Genomic DNA, 20,019 nt, shown 5'->3' with positions numbered 1-20,019 from the left:
ATTGATGGTTCACAGCTCGCTCCACTTCCCATTAATGGTGCTTTGGGTTTTTTGTGGAGTTTTTTTGGTCTTTTCCTGCTATTGAATTATGAAGCCAAACTTCATCATTTTCACATTACTGTCTATCATATACAATCCAGTAGGCAGCCAACAGGTTATTCTGAGCCATGCTACTTATATTTAAGCTGAGGTACATGATTCCCACGACAACTCCTATGGGCAAATTATAGCAGAATTACTTGTACACCTCCTTCTCTCATCACACCCTGTTTATAAGCCCTATAGCTTTAGTAGGAGCAAGGGTGTTATTTGTCTGAAAGATTTACACACTGCACAAAACTCTCAACCAGAGGCTTCTGAGATGGATTTCATACAAACACATCATTAAAACTATGGAAATAAAACGATAATTAAACTACAACTAGCAATATAAAAATTAAACACATCACATGAGTCAATAAAATCTGTTGTCGCCCGTGAAAACAAGCAACATAAAAATAAAGACGCATGAGAGGAGAACACACAGGAATCCCACAAAACAATCCAACAGAAATGCTTAAAAATTAGATAAATGCCTAACATTTACTGCTTAAAATTAGATAGGCCAGGAGAGGGGTGAGGGTCCAATAATGAAGCACCACTGCACAAAGGAACCTGTCTCTATAGGTGGCTGAATTCAGACTGGCAGTTTGGCCCGATATAGGCACGTTTCACAAATGGATTAAAGGGGACGGTTCACACAGCCACAGCTGTCAGGCGTTCCCCAGCCATATTCAACCCGTCCTATGACGGTTCCCTACTGAGTTTAAAAAGTACCAGGTGAAAGCCGTAGCAAACCCTGGAGAGCGCGTTGATCCTGCTTCCCGGAAGTGTGCATGCTAAAAGCCGGGACAAGCCGCATTGATAATATGAACCGGCTGATCCAGCAGCAGGGATGTGCATAAGCGCCCATGCACAATATGCGCTGGAGCGCACAACCATCCACGGGGACGCTTCCGACTCGCAGAGTTAAAGCTCCTGGCAGGCAGCCTCCTGGGAGACAGACCGGCAAAATGGCCGGCGTGCGAGGAGCATCCTGGAAAATGGCAGAGACCTTGGACCTCCTGGCAGTGTGGGGTGAGCGGCCAGTGCAGGAGGCCTTGCGTCAGACCCACAGGAACAGGGAGATGTTTGAGCAGGTTGCTCGAGAAATAGGCGCATAGGTGCATAGGTGCATGTTGCCGGAGTGAAAAAAAGCCACTTACAGCCGCGCCTCCCCCAGGGGCGAGCCAACAGTGTGAACGCTCCCTTGCACCTCCTCCCCGGTATGCTCCCACATTGGTAGGTGCAGTGCAACCAGGAATCCCCAGCACAACTTGGTCCAGGTCTTTTTACCCCGCCTCCCTCGCGCTTCATACTGCCAGTAGGTCCTCAGCTGGTGTCTATATTTTGAATGTGGGGGTGCACAATGCAAGGCCTCTGCAGACAATCTGAGGCCCAGTCTAGGCATGCAGTGGAATGAGGTGGTAATGAGGATACAGACTGCTGAGGTGACAGAATGGACTAAACCACTTCAGACTGTGTGTGTGTGGGGGGATTACGTTAATAATTATCCTGTACTCCTGATCGAATCATGAGCAGCTCTTTTTCCCTCAACCCCTCCCCACTTCTTTATTTAAAACCTCGGGGGGGGGGAGTTATATTTCCTTGAGTAATATTTTCAGGACAATCCTTTTTTTATGTCTGAAAGGGAAAATATGCCTTGAGTTTGAGCAGTAGGCTTTAAAAAGAAGATCTGACAGTTAACATTCTGCAGATGCTTGCCATATCTGCAAGTGTGGTACAAATTGTCAGTGGTTCCCAAGTCTACACAGGCAGAGATATAAAGCGATGACTTTTTATAGAACCCAGCTTTCTGCTGGTATTAATTAACCTGCCTCTTGAGTTACCCAGTACTTTTCATTGGAAGAATACAAAGGCAGAACTTCTCAGCTACATCTGACAAATTCCACAAATTTGTCTGTGGAAGCAAAATGATAAATAATCTCGTGGCACCTCAAAGGTAACAGATTCTTTGTGGGTTTCACCTTCCAGTTGCAACAAGATTCTGTGTTGTTTTAACGGTATAAGGAACAAATTCACTACTGATTTTAAATTAGCATATTAGCTAAACATAAAACACTGTCATATTTCACAAAACTGAAAAAAGAGAAGTTAATTACAAATCAAGAGATCTCATCAGTTGGGGCAATGGGTGCCTAACCTACAATTTTGTATGTGACAGTGATGTGGCAGGGTTTTAAGACAGTACTCACTGGTACAGAGTACTGGCACCTTTTTGGGGGGGCTTTCTTAAGTACTGAGGGGAGAATTAGTGGAAATCAGTACAACCTTATATACGAAGAACCCCCCCACACACACACTACTTCATACTCAGAGGAAGTACAAAAGAGGCCAAACATATAATCTGTTACCTGTTAAAAAGGTAAATTCAGAATACTAGGCTGAAAAATAGCATAGTAAGGGCAAAAGATATAATATTAATGGCCACTCCAACAACCAAACAACCTGTCTCTCTCACCAAACAATCTCTCTCTCTCTCTCTCTCTCTCTCTCTCTCTCTCACACACACACACACACACACACACACACACACACACACAAATATATTTGTATGTTTATATGAGAAAGCCATAGAGATTAGGGCTGGCAATCTCCAGGCGGTGGCTGGAGGTCTCCTGAAATCACATCCATTCTCTAGACAACATGATTCACAATTAAATCAGTCCTGCTATGTGCAGTGATAAGTCACACATGCAGACAAATAAGTGTCCCAATTTTGAAATGTCAGTATAGGAAGGGGCAACAATCCTGGAAATATAGAAACAGGTTATTTACACACCCCTAATGCCTTCAACTATTTTTTAACCATAGTAGTATAATTTTTTGTACAATGTCACTTTGAAAAAAGTTCTGGAGAGCTTTTTGGAGTCCTGGGAATGATCTCCCCATCTCAGGCATCACACAAAGCCTGTGGAACGGAGGACCATTTGGGCAGATAGCATGGTTGTTTTGTTTGTTTGCTCTGCTTCTTGGGAAATGTGAGTCTCCAAGCCCAGCACTTGAGAGAAGAACACCCTCATTAAACCCCACTCACCATCACAGTATGTGGTTCATATCTGGTTCAGAGCTCCCTCAGAACCAAATTGCATTCTAGTGGGGGGAAGGGCAGGTTGGATTTCATTTCTGGCTTAGCAGGTTTGTTCAGCCTCAAGCATTTTTATACCTTATTTCTGTAAATGTATTATTTAGCTGTATGAGAACGGGGAAAACTTTTTTGAAACTAAAAATGCTATAAGGGCAAAGGGAAGGTCTAAATTACTATTCCATTCTGGTGTGCCTGGACTGCATTCAGATCCAATGTGGTATAGTGCCTACAGCACTGGCTTTTGATATCTATCTCTTACCCTTTATGTTGCCCTTCCACGGAGCAGTTCAGAGCAACAAACACTGATTATGGTGGTGTTTGTAGCAGTAAACAATCATGGGTGAAAGAGAGATGTGTGCTTCTGAACAGACAGAGGACATGTGCCAAGGACCAATAGCCAATTGCAGCTCCTTAGAACATTTCCTTGAGTGCTTGGAAGTGAGCATCCCCTTTTCACACTTTGCATATATTGCAACCATGACCAGAGCTATTCTTGTAAACACAAGCTACAACACAAATCTTCTCTAAGCCCTAAAGCTGTCATTATGGAAATCACTGCCTCTCACCCAGATCTACCCCACAGTGTTGTTGTGAGGCCAAATTGTTAAAGGTAGTTTTTAAAGATGGTATTGTTTATTGGATTTATTATACTGTTTTATTGCACTGCTGTCTAATGTTGTAATCTAGTTTTATTGCTGTTTACTCTATGTATTATTCTACTCTATATTGCATTGTTTTCTCTGTTAGCATGAGTTGCTAATGCTGTTGCTCACAGATGTCATCTCCCTTACTCGGGTCCCTAGCAGTAAAATCTCTGAGTAGATAAATAGATGCATCTTATAGATAAACACATATTCACGAACACTACATTAACAGGAGACAGCCCTCTATTTCACACACTGTGTACACTACGGTATATTTTTTACTGTAGTACAATTGTCCTTAAAAAAGCATTACCTAAAAGAACCACCCTCCTTTTGTTTTTAAATCAGTGGCTGACTGGCCATTGCAGAATAATGAAATTTCCTTGCTTTTTGCAAGAATGAGGGTTTCTCAGACAAGTCCCTGTTTTCATCTGCAAGATGTTAGAGTGCTGGATACTCTTTCTTTATTTTAAGATAAATTTAATAGCACTGGTTCTGCAATAAGTATGGTCAAAAGGAAATAAAACAAAATGTCATTTTCTCCACATCTGATTCTCAGACACAAGCATTTGAATGACTAGGTTTGAATTAGAAGCCATACTGGTGGGAATCATTTCATAAAGCAGCATTTCCCTGTTCTTTGACCTGTTCAGTCCTCTGTGTTTCCATTTAACATCTCCCATGAACACCATAAGCATTCTGTCCTTACAGGAGAACCTATGCCCATAAGAACCACATCGATTGATTGCTGAATGACCATTCTGTCCAGTAACACCAACAGAATAGTTTACTGTGGATACCTCTAGCAGCCTAATAATCCATTCTAAATACATTCATACAGACCCAGTAATCCAAAATCTTCATTCCTCTTAGTAGAAAGAAACTCAGCTGACGTACCAGTATTTTTGAAAATGAGAATGTATTTGAGGCTGTGTTTTTACAACATATGGAAGCTGCTTTTTACAAATTTCCAAAGCAGTAGTTACAAACTGTGAAATCAGACAACTGTAAAGCAACCATTAAAAGCCAAAAAACACCCCCTCAGTTTACATCCAAATTTCTAATATGATCTGCAGCAGCAAAGTAGCAAGTCAGAAAGGTCAAGAAACTAAATCGATGGCCAATAAAATATTTTCCCCTCTGCAAAGGTGGTGTTGGGGGCAGATTCCCTGAAGGAGAAACCATTGAGACGTCCATACCATCATATAAGGTATAAGGATAAACCAGACTTTGCATAGGTTGGAATTCTATGCTGCAGACACTTTCTGGTGAATTGTAAATTTTAGAGTGATTTGTGTGGGAACTTATGTTCCTTGAGATTGCCAGTATTCAGACCAGTTAGGGATTTACAGGTGAATACCAGCATGTGAATTAGGGTCAGAAACATATAGGCAGCTAGTGAAGTTCTTTCAGTAGCTGAGTAATGTGGTTTTGCTGACTAACAACTGATAAAAGTCTAGTTTTGCCCTGCTCAATACTTGCAAGTCCCATGAAGATGATAATGCAGTAGTCTAATCTAGAGGTCACTGGATGACACAAAGGGAATATTTCAGTATTCTAGCAGAGGGCACAACTGGCGAATCAGCCAAAGATGGGGAAAAGATGGTCTGTGTCACCACAAAAGAAGGTCCAGGAACACATCCAATTTGCAAACAAAGAAACAGTGATCTTGTCTAAAACAGGCCTCTCCTACAGAATCTCCCACCACTCTCCCAACTCATTCATCTTGTCTTTGGTTGAAGATTATCTGCCCTGATTTGGTTCATTATTGAGTCCAGCATGTCTTCAGGCTCAACATTTCCTCATATACAACAGATGAAAAAGTGCTATCTACAGATGAATTACATTGTACTCCATAAGTCTGGATGCTTTTCCCAATCATTTCATGTAATATTAAAACACACAAGTGAAGGAATTGAATCCTGAGGAACCCACAGAATAACCCCCCTAGGAAGAAGTCCCTCTATAGCATCTCCTGGAATCTGACCCCCAGAAAGGATTGGAACCATTGCAAAGCTATGCTTCCCTAAACAGGCAGGCAGTCAGGAGCTCTCCCTAATGCACACACAGCTCTGTTTTGGAGTATTTTCCTGTAAAGACCTATGTTGTTCATTCAAGGTAAGGTAAATGTAAAGGTTTCTTTTGTTCGAAAGCTAGTTGAATCCGACTCTAGGGGGTGGTGCTCATCTCCGTTTCCAAGCTGAAGAGCCAGCATCATCTGAAGATGTTTCCATGGTCATGTAGGGTTACCAAGTCCAATTTTCTTACCAGCAGGGGAGCTGGTCTCTGATGTGTGTGCGCATGCACAAAGCGTGCACGCACACCACCAGCACGTCGCTGGAAGTGACGTGCGATGGCGATCACGTTGAAGGCGTGGCCCCAATCATCGGAGGGAAAAACATAGAGTTTTCCCTCCGACAATCGGGGCCACACCCCCAACGTGATTGATGTGGTTGCACTTCGGGGGGCGGAGTTCCCCCTGGGGCCCAATTCCGCGGTGGCGGAAATCCGGCCTTCGAAGCGGGGGCTTACCCGCCAATCACCCCCACCCCCACTTGGCAGCCCTATGGTCATGTGGCCAGTATGACTAAATGCCAAGGCACATGGAATGCTGTTACCTTCCCACTGAAGTGGTACCTATTTATCTACTTGCAATTTCTTGCTTTCGAACTAAAACCACTTATGTAATCTTTGAAAAAGAAAGTGACACAACAGAGATAAGATTCAATAGCAATTTATGTTTAGAAAAGGATCAGTAATCCAGGATTCCTGACAACATTGAAGAAAAAGGGGTAGTGATTGTTACAGGAGTGAACAGCTTTAAAAGGGTTAGATTCATGGAGGATAAGTCAATCAATGGCTACTAGCCATGGTGGCTGAGGGGAATCTACACATTCAGAGGCACTAATCCTCTGAATCCCAGAGCCAGGAGGCAACATTAAGGGAAGGCCTTGGCCTCTGTGCCCTGTTGTTGGCCACCCAAAGGAACTGGTTGGCCACAGGATGCAGGACTATACGGATTACTGGGCTGATCCATTAGGGCTCTTCTTATGTTCTTATGTCTCTCATGCTTAGGCATTCTCTATGCTTCATCTTTCTGCACGTAGTACATTTTCCCTATCAACTGCCAGTGATTTGTATTTCAAATGCTATTATTCAAAGTTACGCAGGTACCCTGAAGGTCTTACAAAATCACTTGCAATCAAATTTTTAGTGCTGGTGCAATGAAAAATTTGCTTTTACCTTCACACATTAAAAAAAAAGGTAGAAGCTGAGACAGAACTATTCCACACATTAATGCTGTATCTCCTTTTGGGTTGTTTATGAGACCTCATATTTGAGTCCAGTAGCACCTTAGACACCAACAAGATTTGGGGGGGGGGGTAATAAGCTTTCGAGACTCTAAGGTCCCATCCTGTCCTGGATAGCCCAGGCAAGCCCAATCTCATTAGTTCTTGGAAGCTAAGCAGGGTTGACTCTGGCAAGCACTTGGATGGGAGACCTGAGTAAAGCCGGAGGCAGGCTTTACTCAGCCACCTCTCTGAATATCCTCCAGGCTCCTAGCAGGGGTCAGTCACCAGGGGTCACCATGACTTCCAGGTGCACACACATTCACATGCGCGTGTGCTCACACACACATGCACATATTAAAAAATAAAATTAAAAAAGGCTCTAAGGTCCCTTCCTCAGGTACCTGAATAGTATTTGATTTAAGGGAGCTTTGATTCTCAAAACCTTATATCCCCAAAATTTTGCTGGTCTCTAAGGTGCTGCTGGACTACCCTCTGAAACTACCTGAGCTCCTGAGTTCAAAAACTACGAAGGTGCTAATGGCTAGGTAACCATCAGTGCGGGGCTAGAGATGAAGTCAGGTTGTATTGCAAGACATACTTCCCTGAACAGCCCTAAGAAACCAAAAAGATATCAATTCCTAATATATGGAGAACTTTGCCAGTTTGTTATTTAAAATCAAATATTCTTCAGTGCAGGTGAACAGGACTGGGTTAGTAGTTCTAGAAGCTCTTGATACTCTATTCAAAAGAAGCAATAGGGCTGGCTTCTTGTCTTCTCTGCAGCAGGCAAAATAAACATGGGAAGAATTTACTTGCAGGGTTAATATGAAATTAAGTCTTGATGTTTCTCCAGCCATTAGCCAACATTAGCCTGCGCTTGGTGCATATAATGCATGCATGTAATATGGAAGTATGTAGACAAAATGAATAGGGTGAGGCATATGCATGGATGGGAATGGTGGGGTGTTCATGTAGATACACCTACTTTTGCATATGTGTGAACTGGCTCACATGCAAATGTGGCCTTATTAAGCAGAGCCTCATATAGAATGGTATGAATGGTGGGTGAGTTAAATGGGCATAAAATCTGATATATAAACAGACTGACAGCTTTAGAGGCATAGCCTTCTTTCCCAATAGTTTATTTATTTAGAAAATTTATGTACTGCCTCTTCAGAGGGCACTGAGCATATTGATTCTAAATGTGTAAGAGAATTATAGATTATGTCTTAGATCATGGATCCAAATTAAGTATAATTTCTTGCAACCAAGATGATGCACTGTAGACACATCTCATTAGTTAAAGACTGAAATTTCCTCTTTTTCTCTGGCTGTACACAGAAAGATCTGATGCCAAAACCATAAGCAGAACTCTTCTGTCTACCAAGCTCACAGAAGAGCTCTGTATCCCCATATTAAATATAATAAGACAGGGGCTTGTAAAGAATGGTAAGATGGAGAAACAATCTAGAGATCTCTGCCTCTCAGTAACTCTTCCCTCCAGGATTGTACATATGCTCAGAGACCTGAGCAGGACTACTATCAATGATTCATGCTATCTGGGACACATTCAGTCTTCATCAGGCCAAGGTGAGGGTTGCCCCTCCGTTTTCAGTCAGATTCAGTTTACAAAACAACATTTTTCTACATACCCGGGGAATACCACAAGTAAGCAGAAACCCCTACCTTGTTTGTGAGTGTCCTTTTCCCTCTGCTTTTGAGATTTCCATTTTTACTATTTTATATCATTATTAGATTTACTATTCAGAAAAAGGTATTTTAGTTGTTATCATCCATGAACCTCCTACTGGTATTATAGGTATTGTCATCAATATTACCATTTTTCAACAGCTATGCTCATGCTAACTTATGCAAAAGTCACTATTTAGAAAATGTTTCTTTTGTTTGAGGTTTAGGGAATACTCAGTCTGTGATATAGTCTATAGGAAGTGGAATAAATATATTGTATTAAGGTACAGGGTCAAATGGGTAGAGGTAAGGCAGAGTGTAGTGGAGAAATGCTGAGTCAACGTATCTCTGCACAGAACACTGTAAAACCCATCTTGTATAAAGTGGACAAGAGCCAGCAAAACTTAAGTGCTTGATTGACCATTGATTGATTTCAATCATATTACATTGCTCTTCCAAGGAAATCATAATGGTTTAGAACTTTGGTTGGATTGTGTCCTTTCCTTTTACTATATACAAATACTGGTTCTCTGTAAAATGTAATGTGTGTGCATAACAACCATATGCCTAAGAAACCATGTATGACATCAAGATGCACCTCAGGAAGGCAATATTGGATATTGGCTTTCCCATGCTATAATTCTGCACATTAGGAAAACAACCATTTGCTGTTGTGTAGTGTGTGAAACTGTTTTCAGAAACTGGTGAGCAGTAACAACTAGGTAACATCATAAAAAACCCAAGCAATTTGGCCAAAATATATCATTTTGAAAATAAAAAAATATAAGGGACCTCTTTGCAATCTTTATTTGCCACCATGGATTTATTATTCTTTTCTGTTTGCAAATGTTCTGTTTCTCTCTTTGAACACTGCAGAGTCCTCACCACCATTGTGCCATGAATTATCCACAGCAATCAAGCCAATTTGCAACCAATTATGAGGATATATTTGGCTTTCTATCAAGCTTTGGTTCTACTGCCGATTGTGTTGCCAGTCATCTGGCAATTTGTTAGCCCTCATTAAAATGCCCTAATGGGGGTTGTGCTCAGCTAATGAAGGCTTTTGCATCATGTGCTCATTTATTTTTCAGTGTTATAACCACGCCTGTTTTTAGATTGTATTCAACAAGAAAAGTATTGCTGCAGATTTTGGGGCATTTCTTGAGTTCTTCTTGTCTAACCATATACTATTTATGTTCCTTTTTTAATAATAACTAGGATTTCACTAGAGAAGACGGTGAGAAATCTGTGACTGGATCTTTCCAATATTTCTTTAAGGGAAATAGCATTATAATGTAATTAGTGTTAAGACTCTATGAAAAACTTATAACTAATAATAGAAATGTTTTGCTTCTTCTCATCTAACCTGTTAAACTTACCTGGTTCCATGTTTTATATAACTTTATCATTCTTACAAATACAACTGTGCATATATAATTTAATAACTGTTAAATATTTTTGGTTATATATTATTATAAAATCTATGTTATGTAAAATCATAATTTTTTTTTAAAAAGGGAGAAATAGCAGTTGCATGGGGCCCCTACTTAGAGCCGAGCCGCATTGTGTTTGGAGGGAAGCAAAGGGGTGGGGAAGTTGAATCCTCTCTCCCCAGTCTGTAGTTAGCTAAGGACTGCTAAAGGTTGGATGAGATGAGATTGGGGCTTGTTAAACTTTTCTGATAATGCAGGTCTGGTGAACTTTATTATCCTCTGTCATCTGCCTCTGTCATAGGTTTTGGTTAAATGCATGCTCCTCCTTTATATAACAATGGCATTTGCCTAAATCTGCCTCTATGTAATAACACTGTTTCTTATTATCACTGCGATGAAAACTTACTTGAGGCTTATTTGCTTCTGCCTCTTCATGTATGGGCATTGTATTAGCATCCTTTCATTTGGGAAGGCATTCCAGAACTGCTGCTCTCTGCAGTTTCTTATCAGTGTTCCATCAGAACTCCAGGGAGATTATCATCTGGTTTTAGCAACTTATTCCTGTTCAGGTGTCTGCTTGAAAAGCACTTTAGTTACACAACAGCTGTGTGCATTTTTCATACATTGCTAAAGAACGAGATCCTTCTAAATGTTCCACATTTGTAATGTACAATTAAACCTGAAAAGGGCTTGTTGGGGAATAGTTTCAACCTGGACTCTAGACTCTAAAACAGTGACGTTTATTTAGAGTTGGTATTCTTCCTGAGCAATCCAAAATCTGTGCCAAGACATCATTTACAATGCCATCCTAAGCAGAGTTACACCCTCTTAAGTCCAGTGAAGTCAATGGGTGTAACTCTGCTTACCACTTTACTGTTAGCGTCTCTGTAGCAGAAGGTAAATCTCTACCTACATATATCTGACAAAATGAGCCTTGACTCAGGAAAGCTTATATCCTGGAAAATTTTGTTGGTCTTTAAGGTGCTACTGGAATCAAATGTTGTGTTGTCTATGAAGTTGCTTTCCAGCTGAAGAAGGAGTTTTAATATGAGCGAGTAAGGCTGCTTCAAACTGGAAATATTTGTTCTGACATAATTTTTAAGAATCTACAATAACTGAATGTACTTTTAATGTACTTTTAAATAATTATTTGTTGTTTATTACTCAAAGCGAATTTATATGTAACAATTTTAATGAGCTATATTTGAAAGTGACATGTCAGGATTTTGAAATAGGATACAACAAAATACAATGGTAAAGCACATCTATTTGCGGGTTTATAGTGTCAGACTACTTTGCTCTGCTAAGCCTTTGTTCTTCATAGCATTAATTAATGGAAACAACCCTAGCTAACAGAACTCCAGACCAGAGACAAGGCAAGCAAAACCTCAAGTTGTTGCTATAGTGAGGTATGTTAAATGTTTTAATCATGGATTTTACTCACTTTAAATAGATGCTCTTCTATAATTAGCTATAGCTTAATAGGGCAAACTGGACTAAGGAAATTTGTGCCAAACTGTTCATGGGATGAGGAATTCTGTGCCATTTTTCACTAGCATTTAACACAATGGAAAAAAAAATCAGAACAAGAATCAGAAGCAGAAAGGTAGCAGGGAAGAGATTGCTTAAATAATGCTTTCCCCTTTTTTCTGCCTTACAATCCATAGCGGGGAGGGAGGATCCCTGTGTCTTTTCTCCCACAGTGAAAAACTAGCTTGGGAAAAATATATTCCCATCTTTTTTTCATTTTAGATGGAAAAGCAGCATGGTATGACAAAGTGGAGGATGAGGAAGGGATGAGAAGCCCATCTTCCACCATTCTTCTATTCCCAATTGCAAGCCTTTTAAGTCTGCTTTTCGTTTTATAAAAGAGTTGCAGAACTCCAGGTCATGTCTAGTTTGGCCCTAAGGTGCACATTACAAGTGTTGAGAGACCTCCCTGCCATTCATAGTCAGCCTGTACGGCTCTTGCAGAGAAAACAAACAGGTATAACAATTTCAGGTCCACTCATGTACCTCAGGAGTCAATCCTTACATTCTGGTTTTTAACATGGAGATATATATGTTGAGAGAAGGGTGGCCATATTTGTTTTAATTTTAGCTCTAAGTAGAAGCACTGAGAAGGCATCTGCTTTTCATATATCTGGAGAATAATGATTCCATAATTTTAATCCAATTGTCTGAACAGGAAGCAAATACAAAAAGTAGCTTCTTTGAAGCAGAAAGAACTAACCTTTTATCTATCTTTATTGATCAGCATCAATATTCTTTCTTGCAAATATTTCTACTTCAAGTTCTCTTACTGTTCACTGTTTCAAAATGAACATTTCCTTGGACTTCAGTGCTATTTCAATGCAAGTAAAATTCAGACCACAAAACCACCAGCCATGTTCTAAGGCAAGACAATTAGTTCTTGAATAAATTAGCACAGCCAGCTTTCCACAAAGCCTGTCAGCCCCAAAGCTTGTGGAGATCTAAGTGGTCTATTTACAGTCTATAATGAATTAAGGACCAAACAAAACAGACTCATTTTACCTATAAAGAGCTGTGTTTACCTAGAAAGGATTGTGATACCAGGAGAGTTTTAAATAAACAACATCTAATTTCTTTGCTCTGTTCTGTATGGATTACTTGTTGAGTGGGTGACAGTGCCATCCTAAGCATTGTTATAACTGCCTAAGTGCTCTGACTTCAATGGTCTTAGAAGGGTATAACTCTGCTTAGGATGGCACTGGGTTTAGTCTTTTTTTTGTCTTTAACCCAGTTTTCCTATTTGCGGAATAGAATTCCTGAAGTTAATTTTTTATTTTTTAGAGAAGTGACTTCAAGTGGGTATGATTTCAGTTTCAGATAGTTTCAGGAGGTAGTCATATTGGTTGCTGGTAGAAGAGCTCAAGTCCAATACCACCTTAGAGACCAGCAAGATTTTGTATATGTTTTCAAGATTCAAAGAAGGGAGCTTTGATTCTCAAAAGCTGATATCCTCAAAATCTTGTTGATCTCTAAGGTACTACTAGACTTCAGTTTGAGAAAACCCTTGATTTTATGTATGTAGGTCTTATATATTCATTGGTCTGAGAAACAGAGAAACTATCCTACACTCAGATAATAGGTAATCTAATTTATACATTCTTAATGTTCTTTGGACAATCATACTTTTTATAGGATGGCCGTATGCTTGTAAAAGTCCAAGGAGGGTAGACCCTCCCTCAGATTTTAAGGTCTTAACTTCCAAAAGAAATGCTTTAATCCATGCCATAGCAATGATTCATCCAACTCAGCTCTCAGTGCTATACCTGAAACACATCTGAGGGGTAACCAATATGCGCGGGGGGGGGATCATTTTCTTAATTGCCTTTTGCCTTATTTCTTTCTTGTTAGCATTCTTAACGTCATAATTGATATTGTTTCATCATATAATCACTAAAATGTTTGCAGTTTTGCTGTGAGTAGTTTAAGGCATAAAACCTTCAAGAGCCTGACATAAATTTAAGTGATTTTAGCTCAGCTGAGTCACTCTAAAAAAATGCTTGCAAACATGATGCTTCACAGCTCAAATAGCAAGATGCAGTGTTAAGTGTTCCCAAATTAGTTTTTAAAGATCTCATTCTTCGTATAACGATGCTATGACTTGGACAGGAAGAGGCCAGGCTTTAGGATTTGGTCAATAGTTCTGGAATACAGATTAGGGACAGTCACAAAAAGTAAATTGTACCTCCATTGCATGGTCTGTTTCCCCCTTCAGAATAATTTACAGACTGAGGTATAGAGAAGCTGATGCAAAGCTGTAAAGCAAAAACACCCTGCTAGCTGGAACCTTACAGACTACTTAGACCGGTGCCACAAATGGGTAATAACACTTTCTGTTAAACAGTCAACTCAGAGGTGAATTAATGCAGCTGTGCAACCTTCTGCCTCTGGTGCAAGCCATTTTCTTTTGGTAAGTAAAAAGATTTAAAACTCAATCCAGATAATCTCAGATTTGTTATAATTTAGGATTTAAATCCCATTGATTTTAATAGGAGATATTTAATTCTCTCTTTGAAGACAAAAGGGTTTACCGGAGATTAACTTTGATTGGAATACAATTTTTTTACACAAATAACTTTATGAAATTAAATTACAAGAGAATCATGAGGTTAAAATGGCCTTGAATACTACCCCCCTTCTCAAAAAAATGGTATCAGCATACAGACCTCTACCCTCACCATTCCTAATAAGTATGTACAATTCAGATCCTTCAAGTTAACTAGACTTGACTGGGCTGCAGCCCTCTATGAAGTGGCTGTTTAAATAATATTTCTACTAGACTACCAACATTCCAAGAATGGAACCACCAAATTCTCTAATCAGATGACTATCCTATCCAAAAGTTGTAAGACTGCCCTGGTATTAGCACAACAGAATCCTTCAGACAAAATGAAACACACCAGTTAAGCTGGCTCCCACACACAAAACCCCAACAAAATCCACATATCTGCAAGCTCAGAGGCTCTTGACTGGGCAACCAAAGTTGAGTCACAAAGAGCACATCCCCTGCTATTCAAAGCAAAGATAGCAATTTACCTTGATTGGAGTGGCCTGTGTTTGACGACAGGGAGGACTTTTGCTTCTGCCGTTTCACTGTCATCATCACCTGCTCCTGGACCCTCTGTTTCCCTGTACCCCTAGTTTTCAGTTTGTGATCCGAGGGCAAAGCTAGAGTTGAATTGGCCTGGTCTTGAAAACACTCATAAGCCAGCGCTGTTTTCAGTGGAGAAGGAGAGTGAAGCATGATTGCGGTGGCAGTGAGGTGGGATGTCACCTGTCTCTCCTTTGAAACTTGGGGGGGAAAGCGTAGCAGCGGCAAAAAATCTTGATCTGGTGTAGATTGTCAGGGAGCCCTCCTTGCCATACGTGCCTTTGCTGACAGCGTCTCTTTCCCCACACTCTGCTCTCCAGTGTGTGAGAAGGCACGCCCTCTGCTAGACTGGATATACAGCCTTCTGTCTGTGCCTGCACACACCCACAGCTGTACTCTGGTTGCAGATACCAAAGAAAGCACAATACACTCTCCCAGGTGCTGCAGAGTTGGTAACAGTGCTAGTGCTGCTCTGAATGGTACTGCACTTGAAAAAGTCAACATACATGCAGCAAGGGATAAAGCAGTCAGGATGGACGGATGGATGGATGGATGATGTGGGAAGGATACAAAGTAACAGCAGAAGAAAGAATCACCTCCTTCAGCTTTGCATCGCTGTGGGTCCTTTTGGCCCTCTTGCTTGGCTTCTCTCACTGCAATTGTTTAGTACCTCCAAACCTGCAATTCACTGCTCCTCTCTCTTCTCTGTTTTAAATAGGTCACTAATAGGAATCAGTTGTTTTATTTGTTAATCCACAAAGTAATGGCAGGCATGATGTTAGCAGACAGAAAGGCTGGCCTTGAAGGAATCTTGTGTCTCAGTTAGATTTTCTAAGATAGTTCAATATGGAGGCCAGTGTAAGCTGAGTTCAACATTCTTTGGTTTTTCACTAAATAGTTTTAGCAGATATGTGCTTGTATATCCTAAAAGAAGTGTTCATAACACAAAATCAGATCAAGAACCACAAGTGGGCCATGAAGGAGACATTAATACAGTACTGTTAAATTGTATTATGTCCTAATGAAACCATGCAAAATGCATTGCAAAAGAGGTAACTTTAACCTATTGCCTTGACCTTCATTATACATGTCTGTAAACTCAGAGCAAAATCCTAAATATATTCTAAAAGAAGTAAGCTCTTGCAGCTGTTGCTCCTGTGACCTAGCATAAGAGCTCTTCCTATATTTACCTTGCACATCTTAACTAATTTATACAGGAAACGAACTCTTGCAAGGAAGTCTAGTTTGATCTAGCAGCATTCGCTTCCTCCTATCGATTGTCAATAAAATTATCCCTCAGGTCAGGTTGGGCAGTAACCCCGGAGTTTTCCTACCCTTTGCAGCTACACATACCTTACATGACTTGCTTGAGTTGTTGTTGTCTTAACACTGCTGCAATGCAAGGAATGGTGACACACAATGGTTCCAGTTGTGTGGATTGATTGAAGGAGAGGGCCAGTGAGCAGAGAGTCCCATCATGCAGCAGCTGATAGATTAGATGCTCTTTTTCTTCATCCAGATTCCATTCTTTTATAATTCTAAACATCCAGAACAGGGAAAACTACATATTCGGATTAATTTAGAAAGAGAGAACAGTGAAACAGTCATAAGTGCCTTTTACAACACAAGGCATTGGATAAAGGGCATAAGAAAGACAAAGCCCTGTCCAAAAAATCTATATTAATATACAAATCAAGAAAGCAAGGAATGGGCTCAGTTTAGATGCTAGGTGCATCTCTCAAAATATTGGAGGGCTGGCATTAGAAATTGTGTTTCAAGGACTGTATATGTCTCCTGAGCAAAATAAGAGACACATTTGCCGCAGCAGCAGCGGCTTCTTCTTGCTCTCCCCTGCTGCAGGAGGCTGCACACAGTATACAGTCTCTTCTTGGACTTTCTGTATTGGAGTCTCCATGTTATGAGAGAACCTTCCAGAAAGTGTGAGGGAAGTTCCCCTTTGGACATCATCTGGGAGATGCTGTTTTATAGGGTGTTGGAAGCCTATGAAAAGTTTGATGGGTTTGATTATGAGTTTGGAAGTTGAGATGGTATGATGTTATTGTGTAGGGTTTTTTTTTTTACATGCTTCCGTTTTGGGGCAGTAGTTTGATATGTTATGTAATTGATTGAATTCCTCTTGTTCCTCGCCTTCAGGTCTCAGCTAGGATGGATGGATGAATACAACTTCCCTTTCTACTGTCTTTCTTTCTGCCAAGAAGAGAATGAAGGGAGCTGCAGGAGGAGGTTGAGCTTTCAACAATGCTAACGTAGCAGTGTGACTCCTGTGAATCCATAGGAACTGGATGGGGATGACTGGATGGTCGGGAGACATGGATGGCATAGTGGACCCTAGGATAAGTGACAAAAGGAAGGAACAGCAATGACATTGGAGAGGTATGCAGAACAAGAGAAAATGATGTGCTGGTGTAGTGTAGTAATACTGGACTATGATCTGGGAGACCCAGCTTCAAATTTCCACTCTGCCTTAGAAGCTTGCTAGGTGACCCTGACCAGTCACTCTTTCTCAGCTTAATCTAGTTTACAGGGCTCTTGTTAGAAGACAGACTGGTGGAGAGGAGGACAATGTTGTAGCCGCCTTGAGCCAGTTTGTACCAGCAAGGCGGGGTATAAATTGGAAGTAAATAAATAAAATAAATAAATAAGTCTGTGGGATGCAAATATCTAAATAAATAAATCTGTATTTTTTGTGACTCCTGATCATGTTTATATTTTGCCCTTCAGTCTAATTTTTCCAATACTTATCTACATAAGGTTTATTTTTCATCAAGGATACAAACCCACAAAGATTATCTGGATACCGTATTACACTAAGTACTTTTCACTTCAGCGAGCACAACTGAATAGCAGCTCCTGATATTTATACAGGTGTTCCATCATGTTCCTGCCTTCTGCACTGATGCCCTTATACATTCTATAAACTCCTTTTATATGGTTGTAATAGGTTTGCATGACATTGCATGATACAAAAATCTGGTGTTTCTTTTTTAAAAAATATGCTTTTAATAAAATTGATAATTGTGACTATATCAACAAATATTTAATGGACTATATTAACTAGTTAAAATAAAAAATTATTTAATCTTCAAACTTTAAATATCAAATATTAGATGTTTAATTTTAACCTACCATTTTTAAAAATATTAACATATACAATGTACTATAGTTGCTATAATTGAACTATAATAAAACAATATATTTCAATGATATTTCAAAGAAGTATAATAATAAGCTAGAGATACATCAAAAACCGATTATATATATCATGGAATACTGGTTATACTAATTATAGTTAGCCAATTAGCCGGTATATATAACTCAAACAAAAACTTTGTCAGAGTCCATAAAACAACATTTCAGTAGCTTCATACAAATCAAAATTAATAGAAATTATTTGTGTCACTTGTGTAATTCATTAGTTTTGCCATTATAGCATATTCTGCCATTTTGTTTTTCCAGTTTTCACAAGCTGGGCATTCTTCCACTTCCCATTTAGTTGCTATTACTACTCTGGCTGTAGTTAACATGTATCTAAAAAGTTCTTGTAATGTTATTTCAGTATTGTCTGGTAAAATTCCTAGCAACATGGTCTCTGGTTTCATAGAAAAACTAATTTTAAAGATTTTCTGAATCTCAGCATGTATGTCTTTTCAGAATGTTCTAGTTTTTCTGCATATCCACAACATATAATAAAAAGTGCCATCTGCCTGTTTACACTTCCAGCACATCCCTATATACTTCTAGTCCATGTTTTCAATACCTTTTGGGGTGATATACCATCGGAAAACATTTTATACCAATTGTCTCTTAATGCTTGACTCACAGTAAAATTTTGTATCATTTGTCCATAAATGTTTCCAATGTTGAAATGATATTTCTTCTCCAAAGTTCTGGATCCATTTCATCATACACATTTTAATTTGTTCTGTTTCTGTATCATATTGAACTAAAAGTTTATAAATTTGACCTAACAGGTGATCCTTCTGTTGGGTGATTATCTTTTCAAATTCAGTTATTTGACCCCTATAAGAATAGAAGAAGAGAAGAGATTGGATTTATACCCCGCCCTTCACTTGGAGTCTCAGAGCGGCTTACAAACTCCTTTCCCTTCCCCTCCCCACAACAGACACCCTGTCAGGTGGGTGGGGCTGAGAGAACTCTGACACAAACGGCTCTTTTTCAAGGACAGCTGTGCCAGAGCTTGTGACTGACCCAAGGTCACATCAGCAGGTGCAAGTGGAGGAGTGGGGAATCAAACCCAGTTCTCCCAGATTAGAGTCCACGCACTTAACCACTACACCAAACTGGCACAGAAGTGTGGGTAGCTTCTGTAAGTCTTGAAGTTAGTTGGAAATATACTAGTCATTGTATCTTCTTCCCTTCTTCTTTGTTTGCCATGATTTAATTTCTCCTTGTGAGTTTATCATGTCTTGGTAAGTTATAAAGTCATTGGATTTCCTCACATGTTTATCATAATAAATGTTGAGTTCAACATTTGTATAAATAGGGAATTGGCCAAAAAGACTGACACATACAAATAGGGAATTGGCCAAAAAGACTCACACAACCACTTTTAACTTTAAAAGGGGTAATTTTTCTGATATGAGGGGACATGTGGGGAGGAAACTGAAGGGAAAAGTAGAAAGGGTCAAAACCATTGGGGAAGCTTGGAAACTGTTTAAAACTACAATTCTAGAAGCTCAAATAAAATATATTCCGCAGGTTAGGAAAGGCACAAACAGGTATAAGAAAAAGCCTACATGGTTAACAAACAAAGTAATGGAAGCTGTAAAAGGTAAAAAGGATTCCTTTAAGCGGTGGAAAGCTAGTCACAGTGAGGCTGATAAAACGGAACACAGGCTATGGCAAATAAAATGCAAGTCTGTGGTCAGGCATGCAAAAAGGGAATATGAGGAGCATATAGCAAAAAATGTAAAGACCAACAATAAAACTTTCTTCAAATACATTAGAAGCAGGAAACCAGCCAGGGAGGCAGTGGGGCCCTTGGATGACCAAGGGGTAAAAGGAGTAGTGAAGGATGATAGGGAAATGGCTGAGAAGCTAAATGCATTTTTTGCCTCCGTCTTCACTGTGGAAGATGAGAGGTGCTTGCCCACTCCAGAACCGCTGAGTT

At 39.9% G+C, this 20,019-nt stretch overlaps 1 protein-coding gene across 1 annotated transcript in view; it reads right to left on the bottom strand.

The window, feature by feature from the left end:
- Window positions 1-15,177, bottom strand: part of LOC107107942 (probable helicase with zinc finger domain) — a 94,064-nt gene extending 78,887 nt beyond the window's left edge. Inside the window, exon 1 of the mRNA XM_015408309.1 lies at window positions 14,813-15,177. Coding sequence (XP_015263795.1) covers window positions 14,813-15,020 — 208 coding nt within the window. The 5' untranslated portion in view covers window positions 15,021-15,177. The remainder of the gene's footprint in view (window positions 1-14,812) is intronic.
- Between the last annotated feature and the right edge of the window lie 4,842 nt (window positions 15,178-20,019).

This window comes from Gekko japonicus, unplaced genomic scaffold (assembly GCF_001447785.1).
Source record: "Gekko japonicus isolate JY-2015 unplaced genomic scaffold, Gekko_japonicus_V1.1 scaffold421, whole genome shotgun sequence".
NCBI lineage: Eukaryota > Metazoa > Chordata > Lepidosauria > Squamata > Gekkonidae > Gekko > Gekko japonicus.
The sequence above is the reverse complement of the archived record's forward strand: the minus strand, read 5'-3'. Positions and strand labels throughout refer to the sequence as shown.